Source organism: Saccopteryx leptura, chromosome 12, assembly GCF_036850995.1.
Source record: "Saccopteryx leptura isolate mSacLep1 chromosome 12, mSacLep1_pri_phased_curated, whole genome shotgun sequence".
Taxonomy (NCBI): domain Eukaryota; kingdom Metazoa; phylum Chordata; class Mammalia; order Chiroptera; family Emballonuridae; genus Saccopteryx; species Saccopteryx leptura.
In genome coordinates this window covers 590,050-612,706 of record NC_089514.1, presented here as the reverse complement: position 1 = coordinate 612,706, position 22,657 = coordinate 590,050, and the positions used below count along the sequence as shown (strand labels likewise).

Here is a 22,657-nt window from a genome sequence, read left to right as displayed (position 1 = left end):
CCGGAAGGGGGCCGCCGGAAGACTTCCGGCCGGGCGACGGCACCGAGCCTCGCTTCCGGCGGCGCTCCAAGTGACGTATCAAGCGCGCCGCGCGGCGTGCGCCGAGGGCGGTGTGGGACGCATGGAGGTCAGCGGCGGTGCTCGCGGTGACCGCCGCGTAAGTCTCCAGGCGGAGGGGCGTGGGCTGCCGAGCGCGGGGCCGGAGGGGACGGGACGCGCGCGGGGATCGGGGCGCAGGAGGCCGGTGGGCGCCGGGATCCAAGGCCTGGCCCGGTTCGTGGCCGCCAGTGCGCCCGTGCCGCCTCCTGCGGTCCCGCGTGGCGGCCTGAGCCGGCCTGCAGGCCCGGCTTCCCGGCTGCCAATGGCTTAAACCCGGGGGGGGGGGGGCTGCCAGACCTCAGCCCCCAACCCCCGGCTCGTAGAGGTGTCTTAATCGGGACCGTGTCCCCGCTGCCGGCTCCGTGGACGGGGCTGTCGGTCCGGGGCCGTTATTCCGTCGCTCTGGGCCTCTTGCTTTGCGTAAAGTGAGGCTGAGCTTTTTCCGCGGCTGTAACCCGCTCCTGTGAAAACAGAACGCGCCGGCCACGTCCCAGTTCCGGGAAATCAAAGATCAGACACGCTCTGGGCTCCCGCAGGAGCGGGCCCAGGTTAACATTTTGACGGGCCTCGGTCACGTGTCTTCCCTACGTCAGTTCATGACTCGGGTGAGCAGGAAGGACAGAACTGATCAAAGCAGCACCGTTGGGATATGTAACAACTTCTTGGGAAAGGACACTTTGGTCTGGGCTTGGGGGAGGTGGAGGGTCGTTTCCAGGGCCCTGTGGCGGGAGGGGAAGGAGACCAGACAGGAGGCCTGTGCTGCAGGGACAAGGAAGAGGTAAAACTGGGAAGGTAATTAATTTTTAAGTTTTAAGGAGTTTAAGGAGGCTGGTGCTGATTTGGGAAAGTTCACTCTGGATCTATACATTTTTAAAATATACCCACAGCCCTGGCCGGTTGGCTCAGTGGTGGAGCGTCGGCCTGGCGTGCAGGAGTCCCGGGTTCGATTCCTGGCCAGGGCACACAGGAGAAGCGCCCATCTGCTTCTCCACCCCTCCCCCTCTCCTTCCTCTCTGTCTCTCTCTTCCCCTCCCGCAGCCAAGGCTCCATTGGAGCAAAGTTGGCCCAGGCACTGAGGATGGCTCTGTGGCCTCTGCCTCAGGCGCTAGAATGGCTCTGGTTGCAACAGAGTGAGGCCCCAGATGGGCAGAGCATTGCCCCCTGGTGGGCATGCTGGGTGGATCCCGGTCGGGCACATGCAGGAGTCTGTCTGACTGCCTCCTCGTTTTCAACTTCAGAAAAATACAAAAAAAAAAAAATACACACACAAAAGTGATGAGATATACTAGATTCTATGCCCAGGGACTTCGAGGAACAGTTGGATTTGAACGTATCCTGCCCCATTGTGTCCCTCAGTTAATTTTTAATCCTGAGGACTCATAACATTTAAAAATGAAGTTACCCAAGCCCTACTTGCAGAGACTCTAATTCAAAAGGGTGTGGACAGGGCCTGGGAATCTGAATTGTTGAGCTGCTGCTGGGTGATTTCAAAGCACAACCAGGACTGAAGACACCCCAACCCACCTGCAGTGCTCCTGAGTTTTTGATGTTTATTTGCACTGTATACTGGGGGGGGGGGGGGTCTCTGAGATCTTTGCTTCAGAAAATGCTGCCCTGTAAACAGAAAGGTTTGGGCTGGTTTATGGAGAGTGTGCTGTGACTCCGTCTCATTTGTCACGTTCTCTTGTATTTGTGAGGCAGGAAGGGCCCCTACACCATCCCCTTCTCTCTCTTTCTCTTCAGGGCCTTGGAATTACTTGCTAGAAGTGTCACCTCCCTGCCCCCCGCCATCATGGCAGCTTGCCTGGTGAAACGGTGCACGTGCCTCCTGAGAGAGGCCACTCGCCTCGCCTCTGCTGGGTCTCCAGTTGGCCAGCTGAGACTGGCCAGGGTAGCCCATAGGACTCTGACTTCCTCTGCTGCCTCACCCAGTTCCTGCTTCCCAGGTTCCTTGTCACAGCATGTGGAGAGGGAACAGGCGTTTACCCACTACCCAGAGCGCCAGGAGGTGGACGAGCTCATCGAGAAGGCCACTCAGCCAGAGGAGGTCCTGGAGCTGCTCGGTGGTGGCCACTGCCTGCACCAGAACCATGGCGCCCTCATGCTCATCCATCTCGCCCGCCTGCTGGCGGAGAAGCCAGAGGGTAAAGCCTCGCTCATACAGGATGCCCGCTTTCAGCAACTTCTCCATCTCGTCAACAGTCAGGTGGGTTCCGGGCTCTTCAGCAGGTGGAAGGGGCGGGCACTGCTCTCCCAGGCAGCCGGTCTGTAGGGTTCCGCGTGCTTTCACGGGCGTTCTCTCTGCTGGGCCTCACAGCAGCCCTGTGAGGTGAATGTTGCCTTCCTCACGAATACAGACTGGAAGCCAGCCCCGTTCTCTGCTGGTCGGTGCCCCCCACCCGGCTGGTAGCGGCACAGTCTCAAAGCTGGAGGGACTGTGGGGTGACTGAGGGGGGAGCCAGAAACTTGAGAAGGGAGTGGGCATTGTCCAGACAGCCAGGTCTTCAAAGGATGAGGGTGGAGATGAGGGAGAACATAGCTCATAGAAATTACCTTAATTAGGCATCTTCTTGTTCTAAGGCTGTAGTTCTAGTTATTTATTGAATGTAGACATAGTTGAAGCAAATTTTGAGAGACTAAACGTAATAACAAATTTAAGCCAGTAACAAACGGGGAACAAAGAATATGCAATGAGAAGGATGACCTGATTGAGAATGGTTTCCTGCTGCCCAGTTTCTGTGGGAAGAGTAGGCATTGGGTCTCATGTGGTATTGAGATTAAATTCAGTACATTCCTCCTCCCCACAACCCTTCACACAGCAGCTTTTCCGTCTCACTTCTTATGTGAGATTCTGGTTCCCCTCCCAGCAGCGCTGTTCACAGATGAAGAGACGTCTGTGCTAGACGTCTGTGGAGAGCTAGGGGCCAGGAGTCTTGTGCCCCTAGGAGTTCAGAGACAGCTGAGAGCCACACTCACCTCCTGTGAGGGGGTCTGGGCCACTGGGCTCCCCAGGCTGCTGCGTATTTCGCTGGTGGGGGTGGCAGCTGCTCGCCACCCTGAATCCTGGTGTGGGGGGTGGCAGGACACAGTGGTGCTGGGGCATCTGTATCAACATGTCTGGGCAGCTTTCGGGTGCAGGGTGGCCAGTGGGCTGCTGGTTGAGTCAGGGGTTGGGACTCAACATTAGTTGTTTTTCTGAAGAAAGTTTGTATTTGTAATAGATAAAAATTGTCATTGTCAGTAAAGGAATGGGTTTGTTGACAAAACTGGCCTTTAGAAACCGGCTGGTCCCCTCTGGACCCTCACTGGCACTACTGCAGGCTTCACTCCACTCTGGGCTGGACAGGCCTGTGGGGATGCAGCAGGAGGTGGCCGGCCCGGCAGGCAGAGCTGAGCGCAGCGGTCGGGTGTGTGTTAGGGGAGCTCCAGCGGAACCTCACCTCTTGGGGCTCTTGCTGCAGGTGACAGGAGCGGGGCAGCCGGCTCAGCACACAGGCTCGGCCGAGGCAGAGTGCCGACAGCAGTGCCCGTCCTGGGGTCCCAGGGGTGACTTTGCCTGTGTCCCCCACCCAGATCACCGCGGTCTGGCACGGGACCCTCGTGAAGCTGCTTCGGAGCCTCTACGTGCTGGCCCTCCCCGCGGCCTCCAAGGAGCTGCGGTCAGTGGAGCAGGAGGTGCGCTGGCGGCTGCGCAGACTCAGGTACAAGCACCTGGTCTTCCTGGCTGAGTCCAGCACGGCCTACATGCAAGAGCGGGGCTCCCAGGAGCTGCTGGCCGAGCTGCTGGTGCACCTGGAGCGGCGCTGGGCGGAGATCGAGGACGGCCGCACGCTGGTGGCCATCATGACGAAGACGGGGCACCTCTCAGAGTCACTGATGAACCGCCTGGAGGACAAGGTACTGGGGCCGAGGGCGGGGCCTGCTCACGTGTGGTCATGGGTGGGTGCAGTGTTCCCTCTGGCTCCTCCAGGGACCCGGGGATTGCAGAGCCTGGCCCCTGCTCCTTCGTCTTCCTCCCTGTGTGTGGCATAAGCCAGCCCCAAGGCCCAGCTTCTGGCCAGCGCTTCTTAGGGCTGTGGTGCCCGCCACCCGGCCACAGCCCGCAGCCAAGTCAAATTCAGCCTCTGCTCCCCCCGTAGCAGGGGCTGGCCCAGATGGCTGCTACAGCAAGCTCCACCGCTCATGGGCTCTGGGTTCCTGCCCTGGGACCTGGGGATAAGTTTAGCTGTGGACAGGGAGCCCCAGGCCCTGCTCAGAGGGAGCTGGCGTCTAGTGAGCTCAGGCCCAGTTGCTGTCTCACAGGGGCTGCATTGCTTGGGACCCCTGGCCCACGGGCCACCGAGCTGATCCCTGCCGGCTATGGTTGACAGTGCCTGGAGCTGGTGGAGCAGTTTGGCCCTGAAGAGCTGCGGAAGGTGCTGGTGGCACTGGCAGCTCATAACCGGCGGTCGGTGCCCTTGCTGCGGGCCATCTCTTACCACCTGGTCCAGAAGCCCTTCCCCCTGACCAAAGGCGTCCTCCTGGACCTGGCCTACGCCTATGGTGAGACCCTCGCACGGGGCAGGGGAGGGAGGGCTCGCAGCGGCCGCAGCCGTGTCAAATTCGGTGCCTGCCCACCCTTGGCAGGAACCGGCCCGGAAGGCTGCCACAGAAACACTGTAGCTCATGGGCCCTGATCTTCTTTGCTGGGTTTCAGGGATAAATTCGGTTACAGACACTAAGCTCCTAGACCTGGAGGCCAGGGTTGGGTTCTGGGGTGGGCCACCAGGTGAACCCCAGGGTCTGCTCTGTCCCGAAGGCAGACTTGGCTTCCACCAGACCCAGGTGTTCCAGCGCCTGGCCGCCGACCTGCTGCCCCACACGCCCAGCCTCTCGTCCGGCGAGGTGGCCCGATGCACCAAGTCCTTCGCCTTCCTCAAGTGGCTCAACCTACCCCTGTTTGAGGCCTTTGCCCAGGTGAGCAGGGTGCCCACCTGCGACCTGGGCTAGTGGGTTCACTGGGGAAACCCAGGGGCTGGAAACGCCGCTGGTGCCAACAGGAGGTTCCTGCTCTGGTGTCTGTGGAGGGACGTCCCCGGGAGAGAAGAGACATGAGCTGAGTGGTTTCCCCCAGTTCCCCTGGTCTGTGGTGGCTGTGCTGGGAGCCGTGCAGACAGCGAGGCCGAGACCCCGCTCAGCTGCCCGGAACGAAGTGGGGGAAAGATCGTACTTGTGTCTCTTTACGGGCAACTGGTCAGAACAGCCTTGACTGGTTAGGAGTGTTGGGACAGTTGGTTTCTGAGGGTCCTAGGCCTTCAAGGGTAGTTGCAGCTGGGAGGATAGGGTCTGCCCTGCCCTGTGTCCTCAGCCCTGCGGCCGGGGGTATATGTGCGTAGACCCTCATCCTGCTCCTCTTCCTGTTGCCCAGCACACCCTGAGCAGAGCCCAGAGCATCAGTGTGCCGCACCTCTGCAACATGCTCCTGGCCTTCGCTCGGCTGAACTTCCGTCCAGAGCAAGAGGACCAGTTCTTCAGCCTGGTACAGTCTTCACCCCAGTCCCCACCCCTGCTGTCTCCCTGCGGGCAGGACGTGTGCAGAGGCCGGCAGGAGGGAGGCCAGGCATCCCACCCCTGCTGTCTCCCTGCGGGCGGGATGTGTGCAGAGGCCGGCAGGAGGGAGGCCAGGCATCCCACCCCTGCTGTCTCCCTGCGGGCGGGACGTGTGCAGAGGCCGGCAGGAGGGAGGCCAGGCATCCCACCCCTGCTGTCTCCCTGCGGGCAGGACGTGTGCAGAGGCCGGCAGGAGGGAGGCCAGGCATCCCACCCCTGCTGTCTCCCTGCGGGCAGGATGTGTGCAGAGGCCGGCAGGAGGGAGGCCAGGCATCCCACCCCTGCTGTCTCCCTGCGGGCGGGACGTGTGCAGAGGCCGGCAGGAGGGAGGCCAGGCATCCTGGAGGTCATCAGGGCAAAACGTGAAAGCCCAGCATACCAGCTGTGTGGCTCAGAGCAGCCATGGTCACTTCTGTCACCTCCGTAATGCCCCCCTGGGGCTCAGACACCCACTGGCAGGGCTGCCATCCCCACCAGCCAGCTGCTTCCCCTGTGCCCTCTGATTCTTCTCAGTGCCAAAGACACCCCTGTCCTAGGGCCCACTTGGGGTGTTACTGGAGACAAGGTTTGGTGCCCTGGGCGAGGAGAGGATCCTAGCTGGCTGTCCTTCTGTCCACAATAGTCCTAGGATACGGACAGTTTCCTGTGCCTTCCACCAGTGGGCCCAGTCTGACCAGAGGGCCTCGGCCTCTGCCCGCCCAGGTCAACAGTCAGCCACGGTGTCAGCCCGCCCACCCAGATGTCTCCCTTAACTGAGCAGAGCCCTCCCCTGCACCCCACTCTGTCCCCCAGGTGCACGAGAAGCTGGGGGCTCAGCTGGCGGGCCTGGACCCGTCCCTGCAGGTGGACGTGCTCTGGGCCCTGTGTGTGCTGCAGCAGGCCCGGGGGGCCCAGCTCCAGGCCGTGCTGCACCCCTCCTTTCACACCCAGTTCCTCGGTGAGTGGTTGGGGCCTCCCCCCGCAGAGGGGAGCCTGTCCCTCCTCTCCCTGCAGTGGTCCCCCCTGGCCGCCCCTCACTGCCCCTCTTCCCCCAGGTGCCAGGTCCCCGAAGGGTCAGAGTACCTTCCAGAAGCTCGTCCACGTCAACGCCACTGCCCAGCTGGAGCACCCTGAGTACACGGGCCCCCTGCTGCCAGCCGCAGCCTTGGTCCCCAGGCCCTCGGCCCCTGACAGGAAGGTGACACCCCTGCAGAAGGAGCTTCAGGAGACCCTGAAGGGACTGCTGGGGGGTGCCGACCGGGGCTGCTTCCTGGTGCCGACCCAGTACGGCTGGGTTCTAGGTGAGGGCCCCACTCAGTCCCGCCTGGGCTGCGGCCTGCCCTGCCCTGCCCTGCCCTGCCCACACCCAGGGCTCGCCAGACTGGGGACCCCGCAGGCTGCGGCTACACTGAGGGTCATCCCAGCATTCCCATTGTTTGCCCCTCCCCAGATGCTGAGGTGCTGCTGGACCCTGATGGCCAGTTCCTGCCCCTGAGGGACTTCGTGGCCCCTCATCTCGCCCCGCCCTCTGGGGGCCAGCCACTGCCCCCTGGGGCCAAGAGGTAGGACGCGCATTGCGGGCTGACCCTGGGCCTTTCCCTGGCATCGCCCTTCCCTGAGGCCGGGGCAGCAGTCAGCCTGTGCCCTGTGCCCTGTCCCCTAGGCTGGCTTTCCTGCGCTGGGAGTTCCCCAACTTCAACAGCCGAAGCAAAGACCTCCTTGGGCGCTTTGTGCTGGCCCGGCGCCACGTGCGGGCCGCCGGCTTCCTGGTGGCGGACGTGAGTACCTGTGGCTGGGAGGTGCGCGCATGGGGGCCTCAGTGCTCTCGCCTGCCCAGCTGGGCCTCGAGAGGACGGGCAGCGGCATGCCCAGGTCCGCGCCAGGCGTGCCACACAGCTCTGCACGGCCATCTGCCCCTCAGCTGGGGCGGCTTTACCAGCTGTCACTGCTTCCAGAGTGACGGTGCGGCAGGGCCAGGGGACACGGCTCTGAGCCACGCAGAGCGGCTGCTTCGGTCGTTTTCTTTAAACGTTAACTGGCCCGCCACGCCTGCACTGGCCCCCACCCCCAGTCCTGCATTCGGATTGGAGGCCGGGTTCCCACTCAGATTCACCGCCCACCCCCAGGTCCCCTACTACGAGTGGCTGGAGCTCAAGTCTGAGTGGCAGAAAGGCGCCTACCTCAAGGACAAGATACGGAAAGCGGTGGCAGAGGAGCTGGCCAAGTGACCAGCACCACAGCATGGACTGCGTGCCCAAGGGGCTGGACTCCTGGAGACCTAGCCGTGGCCCCTGGGCAGGCTCTCAAGGACAGACCTAGTGCAGGACCTTGGCCTGCAGCTCTGAGTGGCAGGTTGCCCTCTTGGGGATAATAAATCTTCAACTTTGGTTTTCAACACCAGGAGGCGTGCTGGGCTCTGATGTGACTTCATGCCACCCACCCTGCTCTTACGCACCTGTCTGCTGGGGGCAGGGGGTGGGCACCCAGGGCCTCTGCCCTCTGCTTTCCCACACCTCAGCCGCAGAGCCAGCTTGTCTGAGAGGCCAGGAGCTCAGCACAGGAGGACGGCTTTCCGGGCTAACCCATCATCCCAGCTGCTCTCTGTCACCCACAGGAGAGCTCTTGTGTGCATCTGTACACAGCCGCGTGCGGCTCACGGCCTGCAGTCGGCCAGGTAGACTGGTCCTAAAACAGGCCAGTTGGTGTTCACTGCCTGGCTTGAGGTTCTAGTCATCCTGGGAGGCCGCCTTGCACCCGTGGTCTGAGGTGAGAGGGGTAACCCTCGGCCTGAGCTGACAGCTGGTATGCGAGCTGGGTGCTCAGGGGGCACTGGCTCTGTAGCAGGAGACGGGAGAGGCCTCACTGTCGTCATACCTGGACCAGAGTGGCGTGTTGTGCTGCTTTGCGCTGGAAGGAAACGGCTTCCTCCCTCCCTCCCCAGAGACTCCTGCTGGCAGGACACATCTGGAGCCAGCAGGACACATCTGGAGGGGGAGGCTGGGTGTTGTCACTTGCCTCCAACAGGACAGGCCAGGAGGACAGTGAGTGTGGAGCCAAGGACAAGGGCCACGTCAGTGCCCCAGCCCAGCCGTTCCCGCCCTGTTAGAGCCTCAGCACTCACACGGGGGGGGGCGGGGGGGGGGGTAGAGGGGAGGCACCAGTGCAGGACCAGTGATTGGGGGCAGGGGAGCACCATAGATGGCATTCTGAAGATGGCAACACCGAGCCCAGGCAAGGTGAGGGAGCAGAGGGGGCATTCCAAAGTGGAAGGGCAGCAGGTTCGGGTCCCTTGGGGTCTTCAGGAGGTCCTAGTAAGGACTGTGAGCTCCTGTCATCACTTGGGACCACCAGTGTCTGCTTTACACACTGGGGCTCATGTGCTTGTAAGAAGCTGTTGTGGGCCTGACCTGTGGTGGCGCAGTGGATAAAGCGTAAACCTGGAAACACTGAGGTTGCCGGTTCAAAACCCTGGCTTGCCTGGTCAAGGCACATATGGGAGTTGATGCTTCCTGCTCCTCCCCTTTCTATCTCCCCCCATCCTCTCTAAAACGAATAAGTAAAATTTTAAAAAGAAGCTGTTGTGGCCCTTGTGCCTGCTGCAGGCGTCCTCGATAACCTCATGTAGATCTGGCACGTGCCACACCAGGACCCAGATGGAAGGACCCTCGTCTTGCCCTTTGGACTCACTTCCCCTTCATCCTTAACCACCAACTCAGCAGACACCAGCCAGTGCTCTCTCATCCGGACTGGAAGCCCCTCAGGCCCAGTGAAGGGCTTTTGGTTTCTGGTGGTGGCCAGGGGAAGCCAGCTGTCAGAGCAGTTAGGTGGGACCAGCAGAGGCGAAATGAAAAGGGCCACACCCCCTGGGAAGGGAGGTGGGGGAAAGTAAGGAAAAGGAATAGTCCCTGCTAGGGGATGTATGGACGGATTTCCGGGGGGTGCAGGGCGTGGTAGGTGGTTTGGGTGCAGTGGAGAGCTGCCCAGCAGGCAGCCCCAGGCTCCGAGGGCTTTGAGGAGCCAGCAGAGGACAGGATGTAGGGCACCCCCCACTCGCCAACAACAGCGCTCTGAGTCCCTGCCCCGTCCGTACCCAGCCAGAGTAGTGACAATGTCTCCCAGAGCCTGGCACGGCTGGGCTCCAGGGAGCATCTGGAGTGGAGGACTCGAGTCCTGGGGGAGGGGGAGGGGCGCTGCCCGGAAGGAGGGGTGGGGTGAGGTAGGCGTGTCGTTCCCTGTTCCATCTCCCGGAGCTGGAGGGTGGGGCTGCAGGAGCCTCGGGCCCGTTTCCCTCCCATCCTGGCTCTGGTTGCCACGGAGCCGGGAGGCAGTTGCCATGGGGACCGGCTTGCAGGGACTAGCCAATCAGGGCAAAGCTGCGGGTGCAGCTCACCTCTTGGATGGAGGCACCAGGCTGAGTGTGGACCTTGACCGGTGAAGGTGGGGGCCATAGAGCCAGGCAGAGAGGCTGCGTCGCCTCCCCAAAAGTGCTTCGCCCCCCCAGAACCTCAGACCACCTCCAGGCCCTGTACTTCAACCCCCGCCTTTTCCCGACCCAGCTACGGGGTGATGCCACCCTGAGCTCAGCTCAGCCTCCAGCCAGCAGCGAACCCCTTCCCGTTAAGAGAGTAGGAAATTCTGCGAAAAGGCTGGTCCGCTCCGCGAGAAGAGGGCGCGCGGGGCGGGGAGGCTACTGCGCTCCGCAGTGCCTGGCGGCCGCGCACGCTCACTCAAGACGCACGGCGGGCGGGGCAGCGCTGACGTCACCAATGATCCCCCCCTTCCATCCCGGGCGAGGGGCGGTGGCCGCACAGGCTCCACCGGACGGACGCACGGACAGACCGGGTCGGAGGGACGGGCGCACGGCCAGGCCATGCCCGGGGAGGCGGCCCGTGCAGAGCTGCTGCTGCCGGAGGCGGGCGGCCCAAGGCACCGCACAGGTGAGGCCGCGCGCTTTTCGCCGCGTGCGTCTCCCCCGCCCCTCTGTCCGTCCCTGTCTCCTGCCCTTCCCAGCACCCTAATGCTGACTCCCGCCCAGCCGCCCTTGGAACTGCGGGAAAAGGCGGGTGGAGCGGGATGAACTGAGCCATCCGGGCCCCCTGCGCCCTATTGTCTGCGCGGAGCTGCGAGCCTGGGCAGGTCGGGATCCGGAAGGGAGGCAGCAGATCCCTAGCTGCACCCTGGGCCCTAGAGACACCTGTCCCCTGGCTGCCTGTAGGCTGCTCAAGGGGGTTCTGGTCCCAGAGGGAGGAGCAGGAAGGGAGCTGTCATCTGAGAAGCCAGAAAGGCACCGTGGGTCTGGGAGGTCAGAGGTCTAGGGAGCGTGCCCTGGGAGCATTTGCCAGTAAGCAGGCCCACTTCCTTGGAGGACTAGGCCGGCAATGCTGGAGACTCAGGGTGTCTCCCCGGGCCTGGGAAGACCAGAGTGACCAAGCAGGAGGTCAGCCATGTGTGACTCCAAGAGGGCCAAGGGCACCTTGCTGTGGGCGAAGTCGTGGGGGGTGGGGGGAGCTGTGCTGGGTCCAGAGGCCTGGCCTCCCTCCAGAGTCGAGTAAAGGGGGCAGGTGTGGGGTCCCCGGACCCAGGGTCTGGGGCTGGCCCTGCTCAGACTGCTTGATGACCTTGAATGAGGCACTAAAACTTTTGACCTTTTAGGCTTCTCCTCCACTCCAGCCCTGGCTCAGCCCCACCCTCCCCCTGCCCCGTGGCACTGGGGTCCACTTTGGGTGGGCAGGGGGACCAGGCCAAGCTCAGTGCCCAGAGCTCAGTCTCGAGCAGCCAGCCCCACCCACCACACCCACCTTAGGTGCTGAGTGTCCATCAAACTCCCATGGACCCAAAGGAGCCCCTTCTCAGGACCCCCTATCCACCCAGCACCTCAGCAATGCACCCCAGAGAGGGTTCTGCTGGATGGGCACCCCGGGCAGGGGCCACCCCATTGAAAGCTTTACCTCAAGTCTGGGCAGATACCCCTCTTTGCAGATAGAAAACTGAGGCACAGGACACACTGTACCAGGTAGAATGTTCCAGAGCTGAGTGCAAGCCCCTGGTTTCAGGACCCTCTGACCCCAGAGGTCATAAGGCCTCCCTGCCTTGCCCAGCAAGGCAGCACATTACTGCAGGAGACAGCAAGCCAGTGTCCTGGGAAACGGACAACGTCATCATCCTCGAGCACCTCACAGAAAAGCCAGGGCGGCCATTTGTGCCCCACACTCCCTGACTCCAAGGTGTTTGCTGGGTCAGAACTAGGAAACTCCTCCAGACATGGCGCTTACCTCTCCCTGCAGACAGCAGCCCCTCCCATGGGCCCCCACCTGGGCTCAGCTCCAGGCCTCGGGGGTCAGCAGTGGCCTGGGAGTTCTCAGGGCAGCTGTCAGCCTCCCTCACACCCGGCTCTCTCCACAGATCTGTCCTGCGATGCAGCTGCGGCCACCACCCCAAGAGGCGACCCGCGGGAGCAGTGTGCCCTGACCCCCAGGCCCAGCGCCCTGGCCCTCACATTTCTGCCCAGCAAGCCAGGCACCCGGCCCCCGCCTGAGGGGGCCAGCTGGGATGCAGGGCCCGGCCGGACACCCTTGGCCTGGGTGGTCCCCATGGAGGGTGGCCCCAGTCCAGGGCCCCCTGAGGTCCAGCCCACCGAGGGGCCTGTCCCAGCTACCCTGGAGCCACGGATTGTGATGGGGGAGGAGACGTGCCAGGCACACTCACTGCCCCAGGCAGCCCTGCCAGCGCTCAGGGACCAGGAGGGTGGGCCCGCCAGCCTGAGCCCACCCTCCACGTTGTGTTCTCAGGGTGACCTTCCTGTGCCTTTCCCTGCCCTGGGCACCGACTCCTACTTCACGCCTCCCTCAACGCCCAGCGAGCCCCCTGTGCTGCTGCTGGGCCCTGGACCCCACAGGGAGGCCCAGGCTGAGCCAGAGGAGGCAGGGGACTCGCCGCCCACTTCGCCATCGGGCTCCTACATCACTGCGGACGGCGACAGCTGGGCCTCGTCCCCGTCCTGCTCCCTGAGCATGCCGGCCTCGGCCGAGGGGCTGGATGCACCCTCGAGCTGGGGCTTCTCCCCGCCAGGATCTGAGGCCCATGAGCAAGAGCTGCCCCCTCCAGGGTCTCCAGGGCCCCCATCCCCCGAGTCCAGCCTCTCTGCGGACAGCAGCTCTTCCTGGGACCAGGAGGGTCACTTCTTCGAGCTGAATTTCCTGGCCAATGACCCCATGATCCCGGCCGCCCTTCTGCCTTTCCGGGGCAGCCTGATCTTCCAGGTGGAGGCTGTGGAGGTGACGCCGCTGCCCCCCGAGGAGGAGGAGGAGGAGGAGCAGGAGGAAGAGGAGGAGGAGCAGGTGGCTCCAGCCCCAGGCAGGGACCAGGCTGGCGAGGATGATGATGACAGCACCTTCGCCTCCTCCCTGCAGTCGCTGTCAGACCTGTCCATAACGGAGGGCGTGGATGAGGCCTTCGCCTTCCGGGATGACACCTCCGCCGCCTCCTCTGACCCCGACTCGGCCTCCTACGCTGGGGCGGAAGACGAGAGGCTATACAGCGGGGAGCCCCACGCACAGCACACCGCCCTGCTGCAGGACGGCCCTGGGGTGTCCAAGGAGGAGGCAGACATGGAGCTGTCCCCTGAGGCCCTGGCCCTGCACGCTCCGGAGGAAGGCTCAGGCCTCACAGGGGTGACCACTCAGGCCCGGCAACAAGAGGCAGGCTCCACCGCTAGAGCAACGCCCGTCCCCACGGTCACACCTCAGCCCCGGCAGGAGGGGGCCGGCACCACCTTAGGCCATGAGCCCAGGGCAGAACCCTGGACCGTGCAGGGGGAGGCAGGCCCCATACCCAGCCCAGACACTCTGCAAGACCTGAAGGAAGACTCGGGCCTGGAGCCCCTGCTGAGAGAAGAGGACCACATCTCACCCCAGGACCCTGTCCCTGCGGCCACACCTGTGCCCCTTTGGGGTGCAGGCGTGCCCTCGAGCCAGGAGCCTGCCAATGCAGCCAGCCCTCATGCCCTGCAGACAGATGCAGGCTGTACCGCAGGGACCGAGCCCATGGCCACCATGGCCAAGCAGGACGGAGGCAGAGCCTCAGCACTGAAGCCTGCGGTTGAGGAGGATGCAGGCCACACTGGAGACCCAGAGCCTCCGGCCTTGGACCAGACCCAAGAGGGTGGCCCCGAGCAGGCTGCAGATGGCGGGACACCCTGGGCCTCCCATGCAGACGCAGGCCCCTCCAAACCCTCCTCAGAGACCCCAGACACCCCTGAGCCCACCACAGATTGCCCGGATATACCTAAACTTGCCTCGGGGGCCCTGGATACCCCTGAGCCGGCTGCGGACTTCCAGGACCACTCACATCCCCCCACGGAGACCCTGGACCCACCAGACTCCCCAAACCCTGCCATGGAGGTTCCAGACAGCCCCAAGCCCACCGCAAAGATCCTAGACCACCCCCACACCCCCACAGAGGTGCTGGACCCCCCAGACCTCCCCAAGGAGGCTGTGGAGCTACTCGAGCCTCCCTCGGAGATCCTGGACTCCCCTGAGCCTACCATGGAGATCCAAAACCCCCTGTGCCTCCCCACGGAGGCCCTAGAACCCCTGGACTTTCTGGGTACTTCCAAGGCTGTCTTGGAGCTCCCAGATACCCCTGAACCTGCTGCAGAGATCCAAGACCCCCTACAGCAGCCCATGGAGTCCCTGGGCCCCCCAGACCTCCCCAAAGAGGCCCTGGGTTGCCCCAAGATTGCTTTGGAGATCCTGGAACCCCTGCATCCCCCCACAGAGGCCCTGGACTCCCCCAAAGAGGCCCCAAACTCCCCTGAGCCTACATCTGGTGGGGAGGAAGTAGCTGAAAGCCTGCTGGCACCCAGCGAGGAAGCTTGTCCCGATGCCCGCCTGCCTGCTGGTGAAGGAGACGAGCCTCACTCAGCCCCAAAGGAGGCCCCCGGGGCAGAGAACCAGGAGGGTGGAGGCCTGGAGCCATCACCCCAGGGCACTGGGAAGGCTCCTGGGAGCAGCTGTCCCAAGGATGACCTGGCGCAGCCCCAGAGCCCAGTAGAGGATGGAGGGGCCACCCTGGGGCCCAGGCTTCAGTCTGCTGTGGCCTCAAAGTCCCCATCGAGGCCTGTGCCCAGGTTGGGCAAGGACTGTCCTGAAGAGCCTGCCCCCATGTCTCCACTGCCCTCCCCTCGGCCAGAGCCCGTACGAGGCCCAGGCAGTGAAGGGCAGGCCCAGGCGGCACTCGAAACCCTCAGCCCCCCCACACCGCCACCCAAAGACAAGCCCCCGACCCCTGAGCCCCCCACTCCCAGTCCCCTCACAGGGGCGGCCCCGCCTCCCACAGCACCCCTTGTCCCCTGCCCTTGCCAAGGTCCCTGGGAAGGCTGGGTGGAAGGCAAGGAGCCCCGGGGCTCTCTGGACCCCCCATCACCCCAGGCAGGAGCCCCACAGCCAGCGGCTGCCTTCTCAGGAACCATGCACCCCCCCAGGGCCAGGCAGCCCATCAACCTCCAGCCCCCATCCCTCATCCTCAGCCCCAAGGCAGCCCCCACTGGGGGCACCCATGCCAAAGACCCAGCCTTGTGGACCCCACCCCCCTGCCAAGTGCCTCCTGGCTCTGGGCCCCGGAGCCCTGCCCGCCCTCACGGGCTCCTGGCTACCGAGCAGCAGGACGACCCGGACAGTCTGGAGGACGGTGAGGGGCTGGGCTGAGCTGGAGAGCTGTCCAGCGGGAGGACCAGGGATGAGGGGCGGGGGCTAGGCTGGCCGGACCACAGCTCCATGGAGCAGCTCCAGGCCAGGGCCGTCCTCACGCCTCCCCTCCCCCCAGAGTCGTCCCGCGCTCCCGGCTCCAGCCAGCACTCGGACAGCCATGAGGAGTCATCAGCAGAGCTGGGGGAGCCGGACCTCTCAGGACCCCAGGCCGTGCAGTGCCCGACCCAGGTGCCAGCTCAGGAGGGGGGTAGTGTGCCCAAGAGGAGGAGGCTCCGCCTCTCTCCCTCAGTGTTCACACCTGCCTTCCCCCAGGCCCCGGCCAGCGGCGGGGAGGAGACCGTGGCCAAAGCCAAGCAGAGCCGCAGTGAGAAGAAAGCCCGGAAGGTGGGCTGGGCCCTGCTTCCTCGGGAGGGTGGGCCAGCCAGTGGACCCACGGGTGCAGGACTGGGGTCCCTCCCATAGCGTGCCGCCTCCCCCTCAGCCCGCCCCCGCCCGACAGCCCTCCCTCCCTCGGGTGGTGCCCTGGCCTGAGCCTGCCCTGCCCTCAGGCCATGTCCAAGCTGGGCTTGAGGCAGATCCAAGGTGTCACCAGGATCACCATCCAGAAGTCCAAGAACATCCTCTTTGTCATCGCCAAGCCTGACGTCTTCAAGAGCCCGGCCTCAGACACCTACGTGGTCTTTGGGGAGGCCAAGGTCAGTGGCGTGGGCGTGGGCGTGGGCGTGGGCGGGCTCCTGGGCGGCTCACTGAGGGCCGCCTGTGCTGCAGATCGAAGACCTGTCCCAGCAAGTGCACAGAGCTGCCGCTGAGAAGTTCAAGGTGCCCACGGAGCCCTCCACCCTGGTCCCCGAGTCCACTCCGGGACCACGGGTGAGACCAGAGTGCGAGGAGGACGAGGGCGAGGAAGAGGTGAGGCCCGGGGGATGGCGGGAGGGGGTGGGGAGGGGGCGGCGCAGGCTGAGGAGGGCGGCCGGGCACCTCCCGCTGGTCCCTGCAGGTGGACGAGGCGGGCCTGGAGCTACGGGACATTGAGCTGGTCATGGCGCAGGCCAATGTGTCCAGGGCCAAGGCCGTGAGAGCCCTGAGGGACAACCAGAGCGACATTGTCAACGCCATCATGGTGAGTGCTGGCTCTTCACAGGCGTCCTGCTGCTGGTTCTGTGTGTGTGGGGGGGGGGGGGGCACTAGCCTAATCGTCTTTCTGCGTTCCCTGCAGGAGCTGACAATGTAGACACTGGCCAGCACCCCCGGCTCCATCCCTGACCCCAGCTCTGCTGTTCAATAAATGGGTGTCCCCATCGCCTCTCTGCTCCTGCGCCAGCTGCTCCCCAAACATAGCCTCTAGCTCAGTGGGGTGTGAGGAGCCACATGGATGCTCCTGGAGCCACATGACACCCCAGGATGGTAGTCCTCTCCTCCCCACAAGTCCCCGAGGGCAGAGGCCCCTGGTAATCCCTCCCTGTGTCCCGGGGGCACCCAGCTTGCCCAAAGAGTGCAAGCAGTCCGGTCCGGGGTCTGGGGACTGGAGTGGCATAGAACTCCCCGGACCCTGGGCACTGAGGAGTGCCCACAGGGCTCCGGAACAGGCTGCAGGCACAGCCTGTCCTCAGCGGGTTGGCGGTTCAAGCCCAAGGTTCTTGGATTCTCACTGTGGCCCAGCTCTAGGAGCCACTGTCCTCTCCACATCTCTCTTCTCCAGAACACAGGGACTCATAGAGTGGGGTTCACGTCCCAGGGCATGGATTCCAATGTCCCAGGATAGGAGGCCGGAGGAACCCACAGAGTAGGGAGCCACGTGGGGGGGGAGGAGGCTGGAGAGGAAGGAGAAGCTTGTTCCTGTCCACAGAACACCACGTCTCACTGCACAGCCTGTCCCCCCCAGGGCTTCCCGCTCACCCGTGGGGGTCTGCAGGGCAGAGGCACCGTCTGAGTGAGGGGGGCGTCCTGGGCCTCCCTGCGCCTGTCCCCGGTCCCCAGGCTCCACCCCATGGTCACCCCCACTGCCTCCCCATGTTCAAAGGCCACAGGAGGGGAGATAGGACTTGAGTGGGGAGTGAGGACACAGTACCAGTCTCCTTGAAACTACAACCCCAGGCTCCGTGACAGGCGCTCATGGTGGGGTCGACACTGCTGCTGGGGGAGGGGTCCCTGGGTCTGCTGCAGAACCACCCAGCACAACAGTTGAGACTCAGGGCCTTGGGAAAGGGGCCGGAGGACAGCCAGTGCCCGTCATAGAACCTGGTGCCCAGGTGCCATCGCAAGGGCCTGGACACACACCTGCAGGCTCCTGGCACACGTGTTCCCCTCCCAACATCCAGGAAGTAAAGGCCTATGCAGGACCTCCCCGTTGGCTGGCTTGAGAGCTGTCCAGCTCCACACAGGCACTGTCACCAAGGGGCAGCTCAGTGCCCAGACCAGTGCCTCGTCCTGAGTGTGCGGATGTCAGATGCCAGCGTGGACACCCAGCTCCCACCAGGGTTAGAAACACGCTGGCAACCAGAGATAAATTATTCACATTGCAGTAAATTTCTTTTAAGGTCTCTGAGAGTTTTGATAGAAACGTCATGTGCAAAACGGACAGCTGTCCGGGTCTGGCGGCCGGACCCTTCCCGGCACAGCCGTGTGCAGGCAGCTTGGGCAGCTTCTGTCCCCCCAACAGCTTCTCCTTCACAGTATTGGGCCCGGCCCAACCCCAGCCCCACGTGGGAGGCGGACCCGGGGCGCTCCGGCACCGGCGCTGTCAGGCCGAGTCCTGGTCCATGCTGCAGCCCAGCGCCTCAATGTCGTTGCTGATGTCTGAGATCATGCGGTCCCACTCGTCCCCCTCGGAGGGCACGGACTGGTCGTCGGAGCTGCCCGCCGCCCTGTTCCCGTTGGAGGTGGAGGTGGAGGTGGAGCTCATTGCCCGCCGGTACCGGCCAAAGCTGTCCGTGATGATGCCACGGCCGTCCTTCACCCCGATGGTCTCAAGGAAGTTCTCAAAGTGCTGGCTGTCCTTCTCGGGGATGAAGGGCCGCAGACCTGTAGGCACACCGCATGCCTGACCCCACACAGCCTGCACATCTGGGGACACCCCAGATGGAGGGGCCAGGAGAGGGCCGAGCAAGGCACCCACATGCCCAGCTGTGCTCCCACTTCTGGGGGACCACCCACTTCTGACAAGATGGAGAAGCCTCCCTAAGCTGGGCTCAGGGGCCTCGGGCTGCGGACACAAGAGGCTCCACCAGCAGCCCCCCCAACCGGCCTGCTCTGTAGGGGAGCGCAGGGCAGGCACAGTGGGCGGGGCCTGCATGCCGGGCAAGGGCTGCAAAGCGTCACTTTCCACCCAGCAAACCCTACGCCCCCTAAACCTGCTGCAGCACCCCCACGCCGGCTCACCCAGCAGCAGAAACTTGCGGCTGTCCCCATAGAGCTGCCGCAGGTTGATGCAGAACTCGTGCACCAAGGCCCCGTCACGGTACTCGTGCAGCAGCGCCGCAAACTGCTGGATCTCCTGCGAGGACAGCTTGGTGCGCAGCTGCGGGAACAGGGCAGATGGGGGCGGGGCGGGGGCGGGGCCATCCCCGCCTCGGGGCCACGTGCAGCCCAGCGGCCACAGGGACCCGGCTCCTGCCCCAGGGGCGCCTACCGTGAGCATGTAGTCCTGCAGCAGCTCCGCAGCCGTGGCGCTCAGCTCGCTCTCGCTGACCGTCTTGGCATGGGGCACCGTGGGCACACACTCGGGGAAGGGGCTGCAAGGACACACCCCACTCTGTACCTGCGTCCTGACACCCCACGGGGCCCAAGTAGCGCTGGGAGTCAGAGTCATGGCGGGTGACAGGGAGGGGGTCTGCCGTGGGGGGAGGCGTGCAGCGGGGGACAGAGGACGACATGATGCAGAGAGGGACCTGGAAGGTGACAGCCCAGCAGGGTCTCGCAAAAGGGTGACATCAGCAGCGTGACCTTGGGGAGCCCACCGGGTGGACTGGAGGGCTGGGGTCCCAACAGGGAGGAGGGCGCGAGGAGTGGGTGCTCACAAGGTGCTGGCGTCCGTCTCGTACGGCTCCTTCATGTCCACCTTGGTGGAAGAGTCGTCTGTATGTGAACGAAGAGCAGAGGCTCAGGTCACCGGAGGCAGCCGCAGTGCAGGGGCCAGCTCTCAGCAGGGCCGCAGGGCCTGGTGCTGGGCACAGGGGCCTCCAGCGCATGGAGAGGGCCTGGGGACTCCCCCTGGGGGCCTTGTGAGGAGAGCCACGCCTGGCAGAGGGCTCTGGGAGCCAGGGAGGAGAGGAGGCCCATGTGTGGGCGTGGCTCCCACCGGCGGTGTCCCTGGACTCTGTCCTTTCTGAGCCCGGCAGGATCGCCATGGCAACCCATGCTCATGCTGGGAGGAGGAACTGAATCAGAGAGGTTGTGCAGCCTGCCCGTGTCACACAGCTGGCAAGGGCGGAAGCTACGATCAGCTCTGACCCTCAGCCTGGACCTAGCCGAGCTCCACGTGTGGACGGCAGCTCCCCAAGGACAAAGATGGGCCCTGTGATGCTGAGGCTAGCAAAGGACCCAGTTCAGCCACTGCTCAGGACACACTGGGCAGTGACCTAAGGTCCTGTGACAGACCAAGAGGGACCCAGAAGCACTGTTATGTGCAGCGACTAAAAGCTGAGGGAGAGGCAGTTGACAGTACGGGACAGTGAGGAACGCTGCTGGCAGCAGGAACAAAGAAAGGGTGATGGGCGGAGAAATGGCCACCAAGAAGGTCGTACTCAAAGCCAGGACCTATGAACAGGGTAGGTGATGTGCGATGCAGAAGAGGCGGCTCAGCACTGACCCAACGCAGGGAGCCTGTCCTGGGCTGCTGCTAGGTGGGCCTTGCATGTGTAGAGGGCAGAGGGGCCACGGAGCAGTGACCCCAGGGCAGAGCCCCGAAGACAGGAAGCCCCAGAACCAGCCTGTCCCTGGAGCCCCAGAGGGACGAGCCAGCAGCACGCGGGGGAGCAAGTGAGACCCGCTGGGCTCTCACCCACAGACAGAGAGGCCGCCCCGTGTCTGAGCTGTGGGGCTCAGAGGACCTGTCAACTGCAAGAGCCCCAGCATTCAGGGGTCTCTGCAGGCTTCATGCTCCTGGCTGACGAATGAGCCCTGGCGAGGGGCAGGGCGGACACCCCTGCCCAGAAAGGCCACCTGGGCTGCATGGTCCCCACCCTCCTTCCTGTGCACACGGCTCAGAGAAGACACAAACCCTCAACAAACGACCGGTTCCAAAAGCAAAGGGTGTGGCTAAAGGGGGCTGCGTCCACATGAAGGCTCGTGTGCCTGGTGAGTGGGTCCCTGAAAGTGCCAGCATTGGGGGGTACCCAGTGCTGTCAGGTCGAAGCCTTCGGGGCTCCTTTGCTCCACCTGCACGTCCCCCCATCCCAGAAGCCTTGGTCCCAGGACGGACCCATTCCAACCAAAGTGAGCCTGGGTGGTCCGGAAGGGAGGTGCCCACAGCCACTTGTAGCCCCAGTGCTGGGAGCCCCTCCTGGCACCTGATCTAAGTCAGGGGAAGTGACCTTAGCCACATGAGGTTCCTGAAAAGTATTTCCAGCCCCCAAAGTTAAGCAGGAAGCCACTCGGCTGGCCTAAGCTGGGCCTGTCTCCACTAAACCTTCAGGTGAACGCGAACGGTAAAATCTAGAAGCAAAGGGGTTGGCCCAAACCCACAGGAGCCTGGCTGAGGCAGTGATGACAGTGTCCCTACACATGGACACTGCCCAAGCACATGTCCACATGGCAGGGGAGCCCTCGTGGGGAGAGGACGGGGTCCCCCCGGCTGCCTGCTGCCCTCACTCACCACTGTGGAGGGATAGGTGGTGGGTGGGTGTCGAGGCCCCATCAAATATGGCTCTGTCCAGAAAGTCGATGGTGGACTCTGTGTACACGATCTGGAAGACCTGCCCCAGCAGGGAGCACAGCTCCTCCGCGGCCACCTGTCATGGGGAACAGAGCAGCTGCACCTCCCTGGGTGACTGCCAGATGCCCGAGCCCCCAGGTGCCACGCGGGCACCTGGACTAAGTGCTGTCTGAGGCCGAGGTCACCAGCCCCCAGGACACTCCCTGCAGCTCTTCCCACTGCCCGGCCAGCCACCACCCTCACCATCAGTCCCAGCATTCACAACCCCACAACCCCACAGGTGTCCCACCCCTGCTGTAGGAGCAGGGCCCCCAGGACACACAGCCAGGTCTATAGGGGCCATTGGAGACAGGCCAGGAAGGTGGCCCCCAAGGAGGAAGTGCCCAGCTGCGTCACTGCCATCTCACAGGTGCGGAAATGAAACAGAAGGGGGTCCAGGGGGCCGCGGAGGCTGGCAGCCCTTGCGTGGCTAACAGGGCCCCAAATCCTAACTCGCCACTTCCAGGAATCCTCCCACAGTGCACAGCTTGGGGGGCAGGGGTCCCCACCCTCATCAGACAGGGGAGGGCTGAGGCCAGGGAGATAAGAACCACCCAGCAAAGCCCAGTAAGCACCACAGTGGGACTCGGGGCCTGGGGTGGCTGTGGGAGGGACCGGCCATAGGGCAGGTCGGCGGTGGGTGGGGCCGGTAGTGGGCGGGGCCAGCAGTGGGCGGGGCCTGCCCCAGTTCCCAGCCCGTTCACCTTGCTCTCTGTGGCCAGGATCACCAGGCAGCACGCCTCCACTGGTCCCACTCCACTCTCGGACAGAGAGCCTGTAGCGAGGCCTCTGGAACTTTCTGCACACAGACTCTGGCTGGGGGAGATGCCGGGGTCCTGGGCTAAGAAGTCAACACCGTGGCAGGTTAGGGTAGGGGAGCGGCCACGCGCCTTCCACTGCCTTCTCTAAGCAAGGGCAGGTACAGGCGAGCAGCCCCATCTCCACACTGCCCGGTGCCACCATCCCCCTATGCGACCTTCCAGCACCCCTGCAAAGATGGCACAAACAGCCTTGGCTGAGGCGTGAGATTGCTGGTGTTCACCTTCCTTTGATCTTCCACACAGAATGTATCGACAGGGCTCCAGGTAGTGGGCAGGGGGCCGTGAACAGAGTCCTGGCAGGAGATGGGGACACTGGGGCATGGGGCACAGGGTGGGGCTGAGGGCATGAGGGTCAGAGTCCCCGTTCCTAAAGCGGCCAGCTCCACTGGGTCCCTCACTGAGTCCCTGCACGCCCTGAGCCTGCCAGCTCCACTGGGTCCCTCACTGAGTCCCTGCACGCCCTGAGCCTGCCAGCTCCACTGGGTCCCTCACTGAGTCCCTGCACGCCCTGAGCCAAGGCAGGGGCAGAAGCCACCTTCATGTTTGCTGTG

At 63.9% G+C, this 22,657-nt stretch overlaps 4 protein-coding genes and 2 non-coding genes across 10 annotated transcripts in view; 5 read left to right on the top strand and 1 right to left on the bottom strand.

Moving 5' to 3' along the window:
- Positions 1 to 26: 26 nt before the first annotated feature.
- On the top strand, positions 27 to 8,064 carry TBRG4 (transforming growth factor beta regulator 4). 3 transcript variants are annotated; one of them, XM_066353937.1, is made up of 12 exons: positions 79 to 157; positions 573 to 704; positions 1,843 to 2,305; positions 3,673 to 3,996; positions 4,470 to 4,641; positions 4,898 to 5,055; positions 5,507 to 5,617; positions 6,481 to 6,625; positions 6,723 to 6,968; positions 7,118 to 7,229; positions 7,331 to 7,445; positions 7,794 to 8,064. In XM_066353937.1, exons 3-12 carry the CDS (start codon positions 1,892 to 1,894, stop codon positions 7,893 to 7,895), a joined length of 1,899 nt encoding a protein of 632 aa, XP_066210034.1. In that variant the 5' UTR covers positions 79 to 157; positions 573 to 704; positions 1,843 to 1,891; the 3' UTR covers positions 7,896 to 8,064. The 3 variants fall into 3 exon arrangements, with proteins under 3 accessions (XP_066210032.1, XP_066210034.1, XP_066210033.1); XM_066353935.1 differs by lacking the exon at positions 573 to 704 and having other exon boundaries at positions 27 to 157; XM_066353936.1 differs by lacking the exon at positions 79 to 157 and having other exon boundaries at positions 173 to 704.
- LOC136384273 (small nucleolar RNA SNORA5) lies at positions 4,201 to 4,336 on the top strand. Its single transcript, XR_010747564.1, has one exon. It is a non-coding gene; the product is annotated as a small nucleolar RNA SNORA5 (small nucleolar RNA).
- LOC136384272 (small nucleolar RNA SNORA5) lies at positions 4,686 to 4,819 on the top strand. The gene has a single exon (XR_010747563.1). It is a non-coding gene; the product is annotated as a small nucleolar RNA SNORA5 (small nucleolar RNA).
- Positions 8,065 to 10,485: 2,421 nt separating the features above from the next.
- Positions 10,486 to 22,657, top strand: part of H2AZ2 (H2A.Z variant histone 2) — a 113,295-nt gene continuing 101,123 nt past the window's right edge. The window contains exons 1-2 of one of the 2 annotated variants that reach the window (XM_066354433.1): positions 10,486 to 10,604; positions 12,070 to 12,125. In XM_066354433.1, coding sequence (XP_066210530.1) covers positions 10,538 to 10,604; positions 12,070 to 12,125 — 123 coding nt within the window. In that variant the 5' untranslated portion in view covers positions 10,486 to 10,537. The remainder of the gene's footprint in view (positions 10,605 to 12,069; positions 12,126 to 22,657) is intronic. The other variant, XM_066354432.1, reaches the window with a different exon arrangement.
- Positions 12,135 to 16,677, top strand: NACAD (NAC alpha domain containing). Its single transcript, XM_066354429.1, has 7 exons — positions 12,135 to 15,354; positions 15,490 to 15,602; positions 15,687 to 15,758; positions 15,923 to 16,069; positions 16,143 to 16,283; positions 16,372 to 16,494; positions 16,591 to 16,677. The coding sequence occupies exons 1-7, from the start codon at positions 12,258 to 12,260 to the stop codon at positions 16,603 to 16,605; spliced, it is 3,708 nt and encodes a 1,235-aa protein (XP_066210526.1). The 5' UTR covers positions 12,135 to 12,257; the 3' UTR covers positions 16,606 to 16,677.
- The window catches only part of CCM2 (CCM2 scaffold protein), a 31,714-nt gene continuing 26,934 nt past the window's right edge, over positions 17,878 to 22,657 (bottom strand). For both annotated transcript variants that reach the window (XM_066354430.1, XM_066354431.1), the window contains exons 5-10: positions 21,990 to 22,126; positions 21,187 to 21,322; positions 19,391 to 19,448; positions 19,003 to 19,105; positions 18,753 to 18,891; positions 17,878 to 18,395 (exon numbers count right to left, since the gene is read on the bottom strand). In XM_066354430.1, the coding sequence (XP_066210527.1) occupies positions 18,115 to 18,395; positions 18,753 to 18,891; positions 19,003 to 19,105; positions 19,391 to 19,448; positions 21,187 to 21,322; positions 21,990 to 22,126 (854 nt within the window). In that variant the 3' untranslated portion in view covers positions 17,878 to 18,114. The remainder of the gene's footprint in view (positions 18,396 to 18,752; positions 18,892 to 19,002; positions 19,106 to 19,390; positions 19,449 to 21,186; positions 21,323 to 21,989; positions 22,127 to 22,657) is intronic.